The 16,303-nt window shown below is 51.0% G+C and overlaps 1 protein-coding gene across 1 annotated transcript in view; it reads right to left on the bottom strand.

Moving 5' to 3' along the window:
- The window catches only part of PARP6 (poly(ADP-ribose) polymerase family member 6), a 99,840-nt gene that overhangs the window by 55,476 nt on the left and 28,061 nt on the right, over positions 1 to 16,303 (bottom strand). Inside the window, 2 exon segments of the mRNA XM_075576031.1 lie at positions 7,712 to 7,865; positions 8,152 to 8,301. Of these exon segments, the coding sequence (XP_075432146.1) occupies positions 7,712 to 7,865; positions 8,152 to 8,301 (304 nt within the window).

The raw sequence follows: 16,303 nt of genomic DNA on the forward strand, positions 1-16,303 counted from the left end.
TGTATATACACGTCACCCCGTCTCTGTATATACACGTCGCGCCGTCTCTGTATATACACGTCACCCCGTCTCTGTATATACACGTCACGCCGTCTCTGTATATACACGTCACGCCGTCTCTGTATATACACGTCACGCCGTCTCTGTATATACACGTCACGCCTTCTCTGTATATACACGTCACGCCGTCTCTGTATATACACGTCACGCCGTCTCTGTATATACACGTCACGCCTTCTCTGTATATACACGTCACGCCGTCTCTGTATATACACGTCACGCACTCTCTGTATATACACGTCGCGCCGTCTCTGTATATACACGTCACGCCGTCTCTGTATATACACGTCACGCCGTCTCTGTATATACACGTCACGCCGTCTCTGTATATACACGTCGCGCTCTCTGTATATACACGTCACGTCGTCTCTGTATATACACGTCGCGCCGTCTCTGTATATACACGTCACGCCGTCTCTGTATATACACGTCACGCCGTCTCTGTATATACACGTCGTGCCGTCTCTGTATATACACGTCCCGCCGTCTCTGTATATACACGTCACGCCGTCTCTGTATATACACGTCACGCCGTCTCTGTATATACACGTCACCCGTCTCTGTATGTACACGTCACGCCGTCTCTGTATATACACGTCACGCCGTCTCTGTATATACACGTCACCCCGTCTCTGTATATACACGTCACGCCGTCTCTGTATATACACGTCACCCCGTCTCTGTATATACACGTCACGCCGTCTCTGTATATACACGTCGTGCCGTCTCTGTATATACACGTCACGCCGTCTCTGTATATACACGTCACGGTGTCTGTATATACACGTCACGCTCGCTCTGTATATACACGTCGCGCCGTCTCTGTATATACACGTCACACTCTCTGTATATACACGTCACGCCGTCTCTGTATATACACGTCACGCCGTCTCTGTATATACACGTCACGCCGTCTCTGTATATACACGTCACGCCGTCTCTGTATATACACGTCGCGCCGTCTCTGTATATACACGTCACGCCGTCTCTGTATATACACGTCACGCCGTCTCTGTATATACACGTCACGGTGTCTGTATATACACGTCACGCCCGCTCTGTATATACACGTCTCGCCGTCTCTGTATATACACATCACGCTCGCTATGTATATACACGTCTCGCCGTCTCTGTATATACACGTCGCGCCGTCTCTGTATATACACGTCACACTCTCTGTATATACACGTCACGCCGTCTCTGTATATACACGTCACGCCGTCTCTGTATATACACGTCACGCCGTCTCTGTATATACACGTCACGCCGTCTCTGTATATACACGTCACGCCGTCTCTGTATATACACGTCACGCCGTCTCTGTATATACACGTCACGCCGTCTCTGTATATACACGTCACGCCGTCTCTGTATATACACGTCACGCCGTCTCTGTATATACACGTCACGCCGTCTCTGTATATACACGTCATGCTCTCTGTATATACACGTCACGCCGTCTCTGTATATACACGTCACGCCGTCTCTGTATATACACGTCGCGCCGTCTCTGTATATACACGTCGCGCCGTCTCTGTATATACACGTCGCGCCGTCTCACGCCGTCTCTGTATATACACGTCGCGCTGTCTCTGTATATACACGTCACGCCGTCTCTGTATATACACGTCACGCCGTCTCTGTATATACACGTCGCGCCGTCTCACGCCGTCTCTGTATATACACGTCACGCCGTCTCTGTATATACACGTCGCGCCGTCTCACGCCGTCTCTGTATATACACGTCACGCCGTCTCTGTATATACACGTCGCGCCGTCTCACGCCGTCTCTGTATATACACGTCACGCCGTCTCTGTATATACACGTCGCGCCGTCTCACGCCGTCTCTGTATATACACGTCGCGCTGTCTCTGTATATACACGTCACGCCGTCTCTGTATATACACGTCACGCCGTCTCTGTATATACACGTCGCGCCGTCTCACGCCGTCTCTGTATATACACGTCACGCCGTCTCTGTATATACACGTCACGCCGTCTCTGTATATACACGTCGCGCCGTCTCACGCCGTCTCTGTATATACACGTCACGCCGTCTCTGTATATACACGTCGCGCCGTCTCTGTATATACACGTCACGCCGTCTCTGTATATACACGTCACGCCGTCTCTGTATATACACGTCACGCCGTCTCTGTATATACACGTCATGCTCTCTGTATATACACGTCACGCCGTCTCTGTATATACACGTCACGCCGTCTCTGTATATACACGTCGCGCCGTCTCTGTATATACACGTCGCGCCGTCTCTGTATATACACGTCGCGCCGTCTCACGCCGTCTCTGTATATACACGTCGCGCCGTCTCTGTATATACACGTCACGCCGTCTCTGTATATACACGTCACGCCGTCTCTGTATATACACGTCACGCTCGCTCTGTATATACACGTCACGCCGTCTCTGTATATACACGTCACGCCGTCTCTGTATATACACGTCACGCCGTCTCTGTATATACACGTCACGCCTTCTCTGTATATACACGTCACGCCGTCTCTGTATATACACGTCACGCCGTCTCTGTATATACACGTCACGCCTTCTCTGTATATACACGTCACGCCGTCTCTGTATATACACGTCACGCACTCTCTGTATATACACGTCGCGCCGTCTCTGTATATACACGTCACGCCGTCTCTGTATATACACGTCACGCCGTCTCTGTATATACACGTCACGCCGTCTCTGTATATACACGTCGCGCTCTCTGTATATACACGTCACGTCGTCTCTGTATATACACGTCGCGCCGTCTCTGTATATACACGTCACGCCGTCTCTGTATATACACGTCACGCCGTCTCTGTATATACACGTCGTGCCGTCTCTGTATATACACGTCCCGCCGTCTCTGTATATACACGTCACGCCGTCTCTGTATATACACGTCACGCCGTCTCTGTATATACACGTCACGCCGTCTCTGTATATACACGTCACCCGTCTCTGTATGTACACGTCACGCCGTCTCTGTATATACACGTCACGCCGTCTCTGTATATACACGTCACCCCGTCTCTGTATATACACGTCACGCCGTCTCTGTATATACACGTCACCCCGTCTCTGTATATACACGTCACGCCGTCTCTGTATATACACGTCGTGCCGTCTCTGTATATACACGTCACGCCGTCTCTGTATATACACGTCACGGTGTCTGTATATACACGTCACGCTCGCTCTGTATATACACGTCGCGCCGTCTCTGTATATACACGTCACACTCTCTGTATATACACGTCACGCCGTCTCTGTATATACACGTCACGCCGTCTCTGTATATACACGTCACGCCGTCTCTGTATATACACGTCACGCCGTCTCTGTATATACACGTCGCGCCGTCTCTGTATATACACGTCACGCCGTCTCTGTATATACACGTCACGCCGTCTCTGTATATACACGTCACGGTGTCTGTATATACACGTCACGCCCGCTCTGTATATACACGTCTCGCCGTCTCTGTATATACACATCACGCTCGCTATGTATATACACGTCTCGCCGTCTCTGTATATACACGTCGCGCCGTCTCTGTATATACACGTCACACTCTCTGTATATACACGTCACGCCGTCTCTGTATATACACGTCACGCCGTCTCTGTATATACACGTCACGCCGTCTCTGTATATACACGTCACGCCGTCTCTGTATATACACGTCACGCCGTCTCTGTATATACACGTCACGCCGTCTCTGTATATACACGTCACGCCGTCTCTGTATATACACGTCACGCCGTCTCTGTATATACACGTCACGCCGTCTCTGTATATACACGTCACGCCGTCTCTGTATATACACGTCGCGCCGTCTCTGTATATACACGTCGCGCCGTCTCTGTATATACACGTCACGCCGTCTCTGTATATACACGTCACGCCGTCTCTGTATATACACGTCACGCTCGCTCTGTATATACACGTCACGCCGTCTCTGTATATACACGTCACGCCGTCTCTGTATATACACGTCACGCCGTCTCTGTATATACACGTCATGCTCTCTGTATATACACGTCACGCCGTCTCTGTATATACACGTCACGCCGTCTCTGTATATACACGTCGCGCCGTCTCTGTATATACACGTCGCGCCGTCTCTGTATATACACGTCGCGCCGTCTCACGCCGTCTCTGTATATACACGTCGCGCTGTCTCTGTATATACACGTCACGCCGTCTCTGTATATACACGTCACGCCGTCTCTGTATATACACGTCGCGCCGTCTCACGCCGTCTCTGTATATACACGTCACGCCGTCTCTGTATATACACGTCGCGCCGTCTCACGCCGTCTCTGTATATACACGTCACGCCGTCTCTGTATATACACGTCGCGCCGTCTCACGCCGTCTCTGTATATACACGTCACGCCGTCTCTGTATATACACGTCGCGCCGTCTCACGCCGTCTCTGTATATACACGTCGCGCTGTCTCTGTATATACACGTCACGCCGTCTCTGTATATACACGTCACGCCGTCTCTGTATATACACGTCACGCCGTCTCTGTATATACACGTCGCGCCGTCTCACGCCGTCTCTGTATATACACGTCACGCCGTCTCTGTATATACACGTCGCGCCGTCTCTGTATATACACGTCGCGCCGTCTCACGCCGTCTCTGTATATACACGTCACGCCGTCTCTGTATATACACGTCGCGCCGTCTCACGCCGTCTCTGTATATACACGTCGCGCTGTCTCTGTATATACACGTCACTCTCTCTTTCTGTATATACACAACATGTCTCCAAGTGTCCCTCTGTCACCCTCTCTTCCAGTGTCCGTCCGTCTGTCACGCTCTCTCCCAGTTTCCCTCTGTCACGCTCTCTCTGTGTCCCTCTGTCACGCTCTCTCTGTGTCCCTCTGTCACGCTCTCTCCCAGTGTCCTTCCGTCTGTCACGCTCTCTCTGTGTCCCTCTGTCACGCTCTCTCCCAGTGTCCTTCCGTCTGTCACGCTCTCTCTGTGTCCCTCTGTCACGCTCTCTCTGTGTCCCTCTGTCACGCTCTCTCCCAGTGTCCTTCCGTCTGTCACGCTCTCTCCCAGTGTCCGTCTCTCACGCTCTCTCCCAGTTTCCCTCTGTCACGCTCTCTCCCAGTGTCCGTCTGTCACGCTCTCTCCCAGTGTCCGTCTGTCACGCTCTCTCCCAGTGTCCGTCTCTCACGCTCTCTCCCAGTGTCCGTCTGTCTGTACCAGTCTCTCCCAGTTTCCCTATGTCACGCTCTCTCCCAGTTTCCCTCTGTCACGCTCTCTCCCAGTGTCCGTCTGTCACGCTCTCTCTCCCAGTGTCCGTCTGTCACGCTCTCTCTCCCAGTGTCCGTCTCTCACGCTCTCTCTCCCAGTGTCCGTCTCTCACGCTCTCTCTCCCAGTGTCCGTCTCTCACGCTCTCTCTCCCAGTGTCCGTCTCTCACGCTCTCTCCCAGTGTCCGTCTCTCACGCTCTCTCTCCCAGTGTCCGTCTCTCACGCTCTCTCTCCCAGTGTCAGTCTCTCACGCTCTCTCTCCCAGTGTCAGTCTGTCTCTCTCCTCCCAGTGTCAGTCTGTCTCTCTCCTCCCAGTGTCAGTCTGTCTCTCTCCTCCCAGTGTCAGTCTGTCTCTCTCCTCCCCATCCCGCATGGAATAAGAATCTCTAAACGAGAATTTTCCTAAATGTTGCCCCATCTCAGTCTCCGCTTTCTCCCATCACTGGCTGTGTACTGTATATCCCCCCCGCTCTGGCAGTGCTAGAATATAGCACTCCTATAGGGTTACTAGCAGTGTGAGTGTATGCTGGGCCCCACCCTGGGTTGCTATGGAGATCCTGGCGTCACGCAGGGTATTTACGGAGGATGGACTATTCTCGAAGGTTAGGTTCCAGGAGGATAAGAGGAGGGGAGCCTCGGGAAGAGTAGATAAGCAATGTTTATAAAGTAATTGCCCAGATCAGGCCCGCCTGTTTATTATGTTGCAGATTGGGACAGTCCCCTTTAAGTTAGGATCCCAAATGAAGGAATGGAGTCCTGAATATTACAGGAAAAGGAATACGGCACGCCACAGAAGGCCTCAGGAAAGAGGTCTCCCGGGTGCCGGCGGATCGCCCATAGAGCCGCGGATCGGCGCTAATATTCCTCATCAGTCTGTATGGAAGTTGCAGTTCCCACCCAGGCCAAAGGTATTGGGTCACGTATGAAAGACCCCTCAGAATTCCTGTAGGGGCCCGGAGTAATCGGATTAATATCAATGATGATCCCGATCTGGTTCCCATACTTAGTAGCGCAACTAAGATAATGTTCCTCCACTGGAGTGGTGAGTGTGTGCTGGGGAGCGGCCCCTGTGCGTGGGAGTGGCCCCTGTGCTGGGGAGTGGCCCCTGTGCTGGGGAGCGGCCCCTGTGCGTGGGAGCGGCCCCTGTGCTGGGAGCGGCCCCTGTGCTGGGAGCGGCCCCTGTGCTGGGGAGCGGCCCCTGTGCGTGGGAGTGGCCCCTGGGAGCGGCCCCTGTGCTCCGGCCCCGGTGCTGGAGAGCGGCCCCTGTGCGTGGGAGTGGCCCCTGTGCTCCAGGCCCTGTGCTGGGGAGCGGCCCCTGTGCTGGGGAGCGGCCCCTGTGCGTGGGAGCGGCCCCTGTGCTGGGAGCGGCCCCTGTGCTGGGGAGCGGCACCTGTGCGTGGGAGCGGCCCCTGGGAGCGGCCCCTGTGCTCCGGCCCCGGTGCTGGGGAGCGGCCCCTGTGCTCCGGCCCCTGTGCTGGGGAGTGGCCCCTGTGCGTGAGAGTGGCCCCTGTGCTGGGGAGCGGCCCCTGTGCTGGGGAGCGGCCCCTGTGCTGGGGAGCGGCCCCTGTGCTGGGGAGCGGCCCCATGCAGAGCAGCCATATATAACCCACCGGTGTAATCTCCCTAGGAAGCCAGGCAGGGAGAGTTACATACATTATATATATATATATATGTGTGGCTGCTATCTCTGTATAGGAGTTGTGTCTCTCTGATTCGCCCTCTCTCTCTGTATATTATTTATCTCTGTGTAAAAGCTCCCCCTCTGTTTATCTCTCCTCGCTCTGTATAAGCGTGCTCTCTCTCTCTCTTTCTGTATAAGCTCTCTCTCTCGCTCTGTATAAGCTCTCTCCCTCCCTCTCTCTATATACGCTATCTCTCTCTTCCTCTCTCTGTATAAACGCTCTCTCCCTCTCTCTCTGTATAAGCTCTATTTCTCTCTGTGTATAAACTCTCTCTTTCTATCTGTTTAAGCTATCTTTACCTCTCTCTCTGTATAAGCTCTGCTCTCTCTCTCCATCTCTCTGTATAAGCTCTCTCCTGGTAAGCTATCTCTCCTCTCTCTATGTATAAGCTCTCTCTTTGTATAAGCCTCTCCTCTCTCTCTGTATAAGTTCTCTGTCTCTGTATAAGCTCTCTCCTCTCTCTCTGTATAAGCTCTCTCCACTCTGTATAAGCTCTCTTTCTCTCTGTATAGGCTCTCTCTCTGTATAAGCTCTCTCTCTATATAAGCTCTCTCTCTGTATAAGCTCTCTTTCTCTCTGTATAAGCTCTCTCTCTGTATAAGCTCTCTCTCTGTATAAGCTCTCTCTCTGTATAAGCTCCCTCCCCCGTCCTCTCTCTGTATCAGGCTGTCTCTCACCTGGGTTGTGGGGCCGTGCCCAGCGTACATCTCAGATTTGGGGTTACGTAGGGTACAGGACACTGATCTGTTCATCAGACGCGGAGCGCGGAGATCTGACCCAGTGAGAGCGCTTCGTAACACCGAATCCTGACCCCCGGGGAAGCTGGGAGACCTGGGAGAGAGAGAGACAGCCTGAGACAGAGAGAGACTACCTGACACAGAGACACAGAGAGAGAGAGAGAGACTGCCTGGCACAGAGACACAGAGAGAGAGACTGCCTGGGGCAGCCAGAGACAGAGTGCTCCTCTCTCCTAAATCCTCAACCTCCGGAGATACAGACCACCTGAGATTACAACTTCTGCTCGAGACAGGCACAGCCAGAGGGTGGAATGAGACAGCCAGAGAGCAATGTGAGACAGTGATCAGAGAGTGCTGAGAGACAGCCCTGGCGCTCTCACTTGGGGACGGGGGAGAAGATGCTGAGGCCGGCCCGGAATCTCTTGATGCTGCCGCTGACTCGAAGCCATCGGAGACGTCTCTCCTGCTGAGACCGAAGGACCTCATTACTGAGATACCTCCACTGGTGAGAGGAGAAGAGAGACAGGATCCTGAGGGAGAGAGAGAGAGGGAGGGGGGGAGAGAGAGAGAGGGAGGGGGGAGAGAGAGACAGAGGGAGGGAGGGGAGAGACAGAGAGAGGGAGGGGGGGGAGAGAGAGAGAGAGAGGGAGGGGGGATAGAGAGAGAGACGGAGGGGGGGAGAGAGAGAGGGAGGGGGGAGAGAGAGAGAGGGAGGGGGGGAGAGAGAGAGGGAGAGGGGAGAGAGAGAGAGAGGGGAGAGAGAGAGGGAGGGGGGCGAGAGAGAGAGGGAGGGGGGAGAGAGAGAGAGGGAGGGGGGAGGGAGAGAGAGGTGTCAGTCTCATTGAAAGAGGCGTCTCAACTGTCTCACGCTACTCTTCACGTTCTCTCACTTATTTCACTCAATATCTCTAGCGCTTCTTTCTTAGGCCGAGCTCATGGTGGCGGCGTTGCTACGTGCGCGCTTGAGTCCGCGCACACTTCAGGGACGCTAACCTAATTGCCTATTGGAGTTCTTCACGTGCCCGCGGCGCTGCACGCGTCAACGCTGCTACGTTTTGCTGCCACAACTCAAATTGAGATTTGGGGCTGCAGTAGCGTGACGTCAGCGTCACGTGAGCTGGTTCAGCCAATGAGGGTAAACCAGCTCTGTGATGCATTCGCCACGCCCCCCGCCACGTCCCAGATCGCCTCCACCGATCTCCTGCAGCTAGCGCACACATCGTTGGGGCTGCAGGAGTGTGCGCGGGGGCGCGCATGGGAGTGCGCACCCACGTCAAAACCGTGAGCTCGGCCATAGGCGTCGTCCATGCTGCCGAAGACCGCGCGTAGGCGTCCGCGCGTGGCGTGATCACATTGCCTTAAGGCATTGATCGCGCCCATAGACCATGCAGGTGACTGCAGGAGCGGGCGCGTGTTGTGCGAGGAATCAGCTAAAACTGATTCCTTGGCGCGACGGGCAACTCACGTGAGCGGTTCGCCGAATGAGGGCGAACCAGCTCTGTGAGGCACTGACACGCCTCCCGACAGCGCGTCTACCATGTCCTGAAAACGCATGCCTCCGCTCGGAAGAAGGCTGTATGGACACAGCCTGACTGTCTCTCTCACTCTTTCTTACAGTCTCTCTTTCCATCTCACTTTGTCTCTCTCAGTATCTCACTATCGCTTCCACCTTCTCTCTCTTTCTCTTCCTTACACCTTCTCTCTCTTTCTCTTCCTTACACCTTCTCTCTCTTTCATACTGTCTCTCACTCCGTCTCTCTCTCTCTCTTACACCTTCTCTCTTTCTTACACCTTCTTTCGTTCTTACACTGTCTCTCTTTCTTACACTGTCTCTCTTTCTTACACTGTCTCTCTTTCTTACACTGTCTCTCTTTCTTACACTGTCTCTCTTTCTTACACTGTCTCTCTTTCTTACACTGTCTCTCTTTCTCTCTCACTCCATCTCTCTCTTTCTCTCTTACACCCTCTCGTTCCCTCTCTCTCTCACTTCGTCTCTCTTTGTCTCTATTTCGGGAGATATATCACCCTAAAGAGAGTGCAGAGAGGACTTTGTTTGGGCGCAAGTCTCCACTTTCTGCTCGCGTTTGTATCACATGTAAGATGCCAGTTGTTGGCGTCTACTGCTCCCCTACACATATCCCCACACTGGCTTCCCATAGCCTTTACCACACTCACCGCTCCACTTCTACTGCTCCACTGCGCATATCCCCACACTGGCTGCCCATATCCTCTACCTCAGGGGGGCGCAAACTTTTTTCCCTGCGCCCCCCTGCCGGCTGTCCCCTCACTCCCGCGCCCCCCCAACCCCAACTTACCCGCGCTCCGGCGTAATGACGTCACGTTGCCATAGCAACGTGACGTCACATGACCTCGCAGCGTAATTTTGACGCCGCGTTGCCATGGCGACGCAGGGAGGAAGCCGCCGGAGCCACGGTAAGTTAGGTTTACAGAGGCCCTGCAGCTCCCCCGGCACTTAATTTAAGTGCCTTCGGGAAGCGCGCGGGGCCTCTGTAAACCCCGCGCCCCCCGTCGGCAGTGTCGCGCCCCCCCTGGGGGTCGCGCCCCACAGTTTGCGCACCGCTGCTCTACCTCACTCACCGCTCCACTTATACTGCTCCACTGTGCATATCCCAACACTGGCTTCCTATATCCTCTACCTCACTCACCGCTCCACTTCTACTGCTCCACTGTGCATATCCCAACACTGGCTTCCCATATCCTCTACCTCACTCACGCTCCACTTCTACTGCTCCACTACACATATCCCCACACTGGCTTCCCATAGCTTCTACCTCACTCACCGCTCCACTTCTACTGCTCCACTGCCCATATCCCTACACTGGCTTCCCATATCCTCTACCTCACTCACCGCTCCACTTCTGCTGTTCCACTGCACACATCCCCACACTGGCTTCCCATATCCTCTACCACACTCACCGCTCCACTTCTACTGCTCCACTGCGCATATACCCACACTGGTTTCCCATATTCTCTACCTCACTCACCGCTCCACTTCTACTGCTCCACTGCACATATCCCTACACTGGCTTCCCATAGCTTCTACCTCACTCACCACTCCACTTCTACTGCTCCACTGCGCATATCCCCACACTGGCTTCCCATTGCCTCTACCTAGCTCACCGCTCCACTTCTACTGCTCCACTGCGCATATCCACACACTGGCTTCCCATAGCCGCTACCTCACTCACCTCTCCACTGCGCATATCCCCACACTGACTTCCCATAGCCTCTACCTCACTCACTGCTCCACTTCTACTGCTCCACTGCGCATATCCCCACACTGGCTTCCCATATCATCTACCTCACTCACCGCTCCACTTCTACTGCTCCACTGCGCATATCCACACACTGGTTTCCCATAGCCTCTACCTCACTCACTGCTCCACTTCTACTGCTCCACTTTACATATCCCCACACTGGCTTCCTATAGCCTCAACCTCACTCACCACTCGACTTCTACTGCTCCACTATGCATATCCCCACACTGGCTTCCTATAGCCTCTACCTCACTCACCGCTCCACTTCTACTGTTCCACTGCGCATATCCCCACACTGGCTTCCCATAGCCTCTACCTCACTCACCGCTCCACTTCTACCGCTCCACTGCGCATATCCCCACACTGGCTTCCCATAGCCTCTACCTCACTCACCGCTCCACTTCTACCGCTCCACTGCGCATATCCCCACACTGGCTTCCCATAGCTTCTACCTCACTCACCACTCCACTTCTACTGCTCCACTGCGCATATCCCCACACTGGCTTCCCATATCCTCTACCTCACTCACCGCTCCATTTCTACTGCTCCACTACACATATTATAAGGGATGATGTCTATGAAGGGAATTATGAAAGTGTAGAGACTTTGTGGATAGAAATTAGCAGTGGAGATAAAAGTATAAAGAAAATGTTTGTGGGAATATGCTATAAACCACCAAATATCTGTGAGATTGAGGAAGCTAAAATACTTTTGCAAATGGAGAAGGCATCAAAACTGGGTCATGTTTGCATAATGGGGGATTTTAATTATCCAGACATAGACTGGGGCAATGAGATTAGCGTTACAACAAAAGGAAACAGGTTTTTGGGGGTGCTTAAAGACAATTATATGACAGAAAATTATTGAGGAACCAACCAGGAGAGGGGCAGTTCTGGATTTGGTCATATCAAACAATGTAGAAGTAATAACAAATATTCAAGTCCTGGAACATTTGGGTAACAGTGATCATAACATGGTCTCATTTGAAATAAATTATCAAAAAACAGATTACTTGGGTTCAACAAAGACCTTAAACTTTAGAAATGCAGATTTTAATAAACTGAGGTCTAATCTAGTAGTAATACAATGGGATGATGTTTTTGCAGGGAAAAATGTAGAAGATAAATGGGCAGTCTTTAAAACATTGTTAGAAAAGCACACTTATCAGTGTATACCCTTGGGTAATAAGTATAAAAGAAATAAGTCAAAACTAATGTGGCTAAATAAACAGGTAGGGGAGGAAATGGACAAGAAGAGGAAGGCGTTTAGATTCTTTAAGTCAGAAGGGACAGAGACATCGTATCAGAATTATAAGGAATGTAACAAAAATTGCAAAGGGACAATCAAATTAGCAAAAATGGATAATGAAAAAAGGATTGCAATAGAAAGTAAGGTCAACCCTAAAAAGTTCTTTAAGTACCTTAATAACAAAAAAATGAGAAAAGAAAATATAGGACCCTTTCAGTGTGAGATGGGTAGGCAGATTATTGGAGATAAGGGAAAAGCTGAGGTATTAAACAAATTCTTTGCCTCTGTGTTAACCAGGGAAGAATCAAGTTCAATAGTAGTGCCGCAGGAGGAAGCCACAACCTCCATATTAATGAACAATTGGTTAACTGAGGAAGAAGTTCATAAGTGACTTGAAAAAATGAAAGTAAATAAGACACCTGGCCCCGATGGCATACATCCAAGAGTTCTCAAGGAGTTAAGCTCAGTAATAGCCAAACCATTATATTTAATATTCAAGGACTCCATTTACACAGGCTCAGTACCACAAGATTGGCGTAAAGCAGATGTGGTGCCTATATTTTAAAAGGGAGCTAGATCACAACCGGGAAATTACAGACCTGTAAGCCTGACTTCAATAGTAGGGAAACTACTTGAAGGTTTAATACAGGATAATATTCAGGAATACCTAATGGAAAACAAAATTATTAGTAATAGTCAGCATGGATTTATGAAGGATAAATCTTGCCAAACTAACCTTATTTTTTTCTTTGAGGAGGTAAGTAGGAATTTAGACCAGGGTAATGCAGTTGATGTGGTCTACTTAGATTTTGCAAAGGCTTTTGATACGGTTTCACACAAGAGGTTGGTGTACAAAATAAAGAAAATTGGACTCAGTAATAATATATGCACCTGGATTGAAAACTGGTTAAAGGACAAACAACAGAGGGTTGTCATAAATGGAACTTTTTCAGGTTGGGCTAAAGTCGTGAGTGGAGTACCTCAGGGATCGGTACTGGGACCCCTGCTTTTTAACTTGTTTATTAATGACCTTGAGGTTGGGATTGAGAGCAAAGTCTCCATCTTTGCTGATGATACTAAATTGTGTAAGGTAATAGAATCAGAGCAGGATGTAATTTCTCTTCAGAAGGACTTGGAGAGACTGGAAACGTGGGCAGGTAAATGGCAGATGAGGTTTAATACAGATAAATGTAAGGTTATGCATTTGGGATGCAAGAATAAAAAGGCGACTTACAAATTAAATGGCGATATATTGGGGGAATCCTTGATGGAGAAGGATTTAGGAGTGCTTGTAGACATCAGGCTTAGCAATAGTGCCCAATGTCATGCAGTAGCTGCGAAGGCAAACAAGATCTTATCTTGCATCAAACGGGCAATGGATGGAAGAGAAGTAAACATAATTATGCCCCTTTACAAAGCACTAGTAAGACCACATCTTGAATATGGAGTACAATTTTGGGCACCAATCCTAAGAAAAGACATTATGGAACTGGAGAGAGTGCAGAGAAGAGCCACCAAATTAATAAAGGGGATGGACATTCTAACTTATGAGGAGAGGCTAGCTAAATTAGATTTATTTACATTAGAAAAGAGGCGTCTAAGACAGGATATGATAACTATATACAAATATATTCAGGGACAATACAAGGAGCTTTCAAATGAACTATTCATCCCACGGGCAGTACAAAGGACTCTGGGCCATCCCTTAAGGTTGGAGGAAAGGAAATTTTACCAGCAACAAAGGATAGGGTTCTTTACAGTAAGGGCAGTTAAAATGTGGAATTCATTACCCATGGAGACTGTGATGGCAGATACAATAGATTTGTTCAAAAAAAGGTTGGACATCTTTTTAGATGGGAAAGGTATACAGGGATATACAAAATAAGTATACATGGGAAGGATGTTGATCCAGGGATTAATCCGATTGCCATTTCTTGGAGTCAGGAAGGAATTAATTTTTCCCCTTAATGGGGTTTTTTGTTTGCCTTCCTCTGGATCAATAAGTAAGTATAGATATAGGATAAAGTATCTGTTGTCTAAATTTAGCATAGGTTGAACTTGATGGACCTACGTCTTTTTTCAACCTCATCTACTATGTAACTATGTAACATATCCCTACACTGGCTTCCCATAGCTTCTACCTCACTCACCGCTCCACTTCTACTGCTCCACTGTGCATATCCCCACACTGACTTCCCATATCTTCTACCTCACTCACCACTCCACTTCTGCATCTCCACTGCGCATATCCCTACACTGGCTTCCCATAGCCTCTACCTCACTCACCGCTCCATTTTTACTGCTCCACTGTGCATATCCCCACACTGGCTTCCCATATCCTCTACCTCACTCACCGCTCCACTTCTACTGCTCCACTGCACATATCCCCACACTGGCTTCCCATATCCTCTACCTCACTCACCGCTCCACTTCTATTGCTCCACTGCGCATATCCCTACACGGCTTCCCATAGCCTCTACCTCACTCACCTCTCCACTGCGCATATCCCCACACTGACTTCCCATAGCCTCTACCTCACTCACCACTCCACTTCTACTGCTCCACTGCGCATATCCTCACATTGGCTTCCCATCGCCTCTACCTAGCTCACTGCTCCACTTCTACTTCTCCACTGCACATATCCCTACACTGGCTTCCCATATCCTCTACCTCACTCACCGCTCCACTTCTAAATGTTCCACTGCGCATATCCCAACACTGGCTTCCCATATCCTCTACCTCACTCACCGCTCCACTTCTACTGCTCCACTGCGCATATCCCCACACTGGCTTCCCATATCCTCTACCTCACTCACCGCTCCACTTCTGCTGCTCCACTGCGCATATCCCCACACTGGCTTCCCATATCCTCTATCTCACTCACCGCTCCACTTCTACTGCTCCACTGCGCATATCCCCACACTGGCTTCCCATAGCCTCTACCTCACTCACCGCTCCACTTCTGCTGCTCCACTGCACATATCCCCACACTGGCTTCCCATATCCTCTATCTCACTCACCGCTCCACTTCTACTGCTCCACTGCACATATCCCTACACTGGCTTCTCATCGCCTCTACCTCACTCACCACTCCACTTCTACTGCTCCACTGCGCATATCCCTACACTGGCTTCTCATCGCCTCTACCTCACTCACCGCTCCACTTCTACTGCTCCACTGCGCATATCCTACACTGGCTTCCCATATCCTCAACCTCACTCACCGCTCCACTTCTACTGCTCCACTGCGCATATCCTCACACTGTCTTCCCATATCCTCTACCTCACTCACCGCCCCACTGCGCATATCCCCACACTGGCTTCCCATAGCCTCTACCTCACTCACCGCTCCACTTCTACTGCTCCACTGCGCATATCCCCACACTGTCTTCCCATATCCTCTACCTCACTCACCGCCCCACTGCGCATATCCCCACACTGGCTTCCCATAGCCTCTACCTCACTCACCGCTCCACTTCTACTGCTCCACTGCGCATATCCCCACACTGCCTTCCCATAGCCTCTACCTCACTCACCGCTCCACTGCGCATATCCCTACACTGGCTTCCCATAGCCTCCATAATGATATTTAAAACCCTGTAAATAATGACTTACGGAGCTCTCAACGACACTGCCCCCCTTACATCTCAGCCCTCATCCACAAATACATAGCTATACGCCCCCTACGTTCTGCCCCCGACACCCGCCTCTCCCCCCTTATTTCTTCCTCTCACACCCGCCTGTAAGACTTCTCCCGCGCTGCCCCCTCTCTGGGATTCCCTCCCACGCACCATCTCTCTCCCTCAGCTTTTTAGATGTTTAAAAACTCCCTGAAAACTCAGTACGCCTACTCGCCATTCTGCTAACATCCAACCCCCCCTCCCTCTAACCCCATTGGGACCTGCTTTGTGACGGGACCAATCTCCACACTATGTAACATCCCCCCAAAACCTTAATGGCATGAGCTGTCAGACTGCGCCATAGTCTAACCTGAACCCCACCTTATC

Source organism: Ascaphus truei, chromosome 18 (genome assembly GCF_040206685.1).
Source record: "Ascaphus truei isolate aAscTru1 chromosome 18, aAscTru1.hap1, whole genome shotgun sequence".
Classification (NCBI taxonomy): Eukaryota; Metazoa; Chordata; class Amphibia; order Anura; family Ascaphidae; genus Ascaphus; species Ascaphus truei.